At 38.1% G+C, this 3,293-nt stretch overlaps 1 protein-coding gene across 1 annotated transcript; it reads right to left on the bottom strand.

Annotated features, from left to right (window-relative positions):
- Positions 1-1,038: 1,038 nt before the first annotated feature.
- Positions 1,039-1,974, bottom strand: LOC113177149 (olfactory receptor 2Y1). Its single transcript, XM_026381679.2, has one exon. The coding sequence runs from the start codon at positions 1,972-1,974 to the stop codon at positions 1,039-1,041; it is 936 nt and encodes a 311-aa protein (XP_026237464.1).
- Positions 1,975-3,293: the final 1,319 nt, after the last annotated feature.

A 3,293-nucleotide genomic window follows, 5' to 3' on the forward strand; every position in this document is an offset into this window, starting at 1 on the left:
ACAAATTGTTATTCAGTGACTTCAGCTGATAAATAAAAAATATGAAAACTTTGGATAAATCAGACTTAGGATACAACAGTCTAACTTCAATATGCCTTCATACTTAGGGCCAGTTACACAAAAGTTCATAGGATGATTGATAGTGATAGAATTTCAAGTTATTACTGTCTATACTTTTTGTCCAAAATTTCTAGAAACTTCTACTATTCCCTACCAGAGAACTCCCCCCTTTCTGTTCACTTTTATATTTATGTCATTCCCTTTTATTCTTCTTTTTATGTCACTTCCTCATGGTTCATTATTTTATGCTAACTTCTTAAATATTCTTTTCTGTCTTACATGGACAGTATTTAATTTATGACACCATAGCATAACTAAAACTCAATGCAGCTGATGAGGTGTTGATGTCTTCTTTTATTCAGGATCCACCTAATTATTCTGCCATTTTTTCAAGTAGGTAAATGTCATCATATCTGAGACTCTATATGATCTACTAAGTACATCTGTTTGTGATCTCCTTGTTTGCTCCAAATATCTTGGAAGGGTAACCATTGTATAAGAACATAGAAATCAGCCCTGAAAAATAAGGATATATGACAAAGTCATAGCTAATTAGAAAAGCAGGGTGAACACATCTCCTATGCCTTTGGGCACAGTGTCATCTACATGACACCACATTGGGAATCATTAACTTTGGAAAAGGTGTTTTCATTCTGCATTAAGTCTTCTATAATGCTCAGATATGATGAGAATTCAGGCCCATTCACCATATGTGACCACAATATCCCCACTTCCCAGCCTCATTCCTTTGGAAAGTTGTGATAGAAGTCAATGCTTACTCCTAGCTGCACAGTAGTCACAGGAAATGAACTAGAAAGAATCCCCAAAGGTCCCTATGTCTAACATTCAAGCCAAGAAGGCACTAAATCCACAGAGATTACAGAGGACTGTGCATGATCATCAGTCTTCCAAGGAACAAGAGAAGATCCATGGTCTGAGAGTTATTACTTAAAATTTTACTCATTCTCTTTTCCCATCTTAACCTGAGTCTCTGCTTCTTCTTAGTACTTTCCACAGAGCTCCCTTCACATCCTTGTTTCTTAGGGTATAAATTAGAGGATTGAGAATGGGAGTGACTATAGTGTAAAAAAGGGCAACAAATTTTCCCTCCTTCTCAGAATAACTATGGATAGGTTGGAGGTACGTGTAAATGGCTGAGCCATAGAAGAGGAAAACAACCAGCAGGTGGGACCCACATGTTCCAAAAGCCTTTCTGCGCCCAGCCATTGATTTGACCTTCAGCACTGCCTTAGCAATGTACACATAGGAGACTAGAATCAGTGCCGCAGGCACAACCAAGATTATGACTCGGGCCACAAACATCTTGGCCTCTGTGCCTCCTGTGTCCTCACAAGCCAACTTCAGGAATACAGGCATCTCACAGAAGAAGTGGTTCAGTCGATGGCCACAGAGAGGTATAGCCATCATGAGGCCTGTCTGAATCAGAGAGTTCATGAATCCTCCTACCCAGGATGTGATAGCTAATGCCTGGCAGAGAAGGGGGTGCATGATGGTTGTGTAGTGGAGTGGACGACACACAGCTGCATAGCGATCAATGGCCATCACCACCAGGAGCACACACTCAGTGGAGCCCAGGGCAAGGTAGATAAAGAGTTGGGCCACACACCCTCCATAGCTGATGGTCCGGTCCAGTCCCTGAAGGTTGATTAGGAGCTGAGGCACAGTGCTGGTGGTAAAGCAAAGGTCCAGGAAGGAGAGGTGGGAGAGGAAGAAATACATGGGCGTGTGCAGTCGAAGGTCTATTCGGGAGAGAATGATGATGGTGGTGTTTCCCAAGAGAGTTAGGGAGTAGAAAATCAAAATAAAGACAAAAAGGAGGATCTCCAGTTGAGGCCAATCTGAGAAGCCCACCAAAATGAAGCTCTCTCCAGAACTGGTGTTGAAACTTCCCATAGCCTTTCACCTGCCAAATAGGAGAAAATAATTCAGGTCATCCTATGAGGAATACCATTAAAACATTTATTTCACTATGTTTCTTAAATTCTCCAAAATTGTGCATGTTTTTTTTTAAATTTTTCTATTTAGTTCTGTGTATCCAGTCTTCTATTATGACTCTTCTTGAGATAGGAGATCACTGAATTAGGAATAATATGGCCTAAGTTTGAACTCTAGTCCTGTTGTTCATTTTCTTTGTGACCTCAGCCAGCTCAGCCAATCCTTTGGATGCAATGCTTCCTTGTCTGAAAAGTAGAGATGATATATATTGTTTCCCTTACAAAACCAAGATCGTGGTAACTACTTTTAAAAATCTAAGCTGGAAAACACAGCATTAGTTTCCTGCAGTTCTAACTGTCTTCTTTCCTTGATTTATTAGATAACCTGTTTTAGGATGTTAAAACACTACTGAGATATCGATTTTGAGTGTTTGTCTGCTTCCTTTTCCTCAATAAATATGGTCAGTACACCAAACCTGGAAGCCCCATGCATGGCCAGAAATGGACTGAGAATAGTGTAGAACCATTTCTTTGGTGATAGCAATGAGTAACAAATATCTCATTATTATGAATGATTCTACCTGGGATACCTTCCCCCACACATCTTCAACTGATAAATCATTCACTACTCCACAGAAGGAGTTTTCCCATCCATTCCAGCCCTATCCTCACTGTGCAGTTTTCTACCACACTTGACATTCTTATCTCATTCTTTTTATAAAAACTATAAGTCCTTGCCTCTCTCTGAGTCCTCAGTGGTAGAAAAAATAGTAAATATAATAATAAATATTGTCTTCTTTTAGGGTACATATAAAGGAGATAAATACATGTTAATTTCATTTGGGAAATTAATGTATGTAACTTATACAATGTTGCATACATTTTGGCAAATGAAATGTTTGACTTTCCCTTCAAATCTTATGAAAATTCACCTTCTGAAAAACCTGCAGATAAACTGCTAATACACTCTAATAAGCCATAGAAGTAGGATAGAAACAAAAGGTTGCTTTGTTTAAGACTGATATTTTTGTAGTTAAAAATCCAAATAAGATTATAAGAAGTATGACAGAAAGCAAAAACAAAAACAAGAAAACTAACAAAATAAGCTCCATATTAGCAACTTTTGCCAAATTAATTAATTTATGTCTTTTGTTAAGTTTTCTGAACTGGAAGATCATCACTAATGGATCAATGCTGGATCAATGATTTTAATAAGAAATTTAGATGCTATCTATGATGATTTTGTGGAAAATGGAGAAAATATGAATGATAAAAACA

The sequence above is a fragment of the Urocitellus parryii genome, chromosome 1, assembly GCF_045843805.1.
Source record: "Urocitellus parryii isolate mUroPar1 chromosome 1, mUroPar1.hap1, whole genome shotgun sequence".
In the NCBI taxonomy this organism is placed as follows: Eukaryota; Metazoa; Chordata; class Mammalia; order Rodentia; family Sciuridae; genus Urocitellus; species Urocitellus parryii.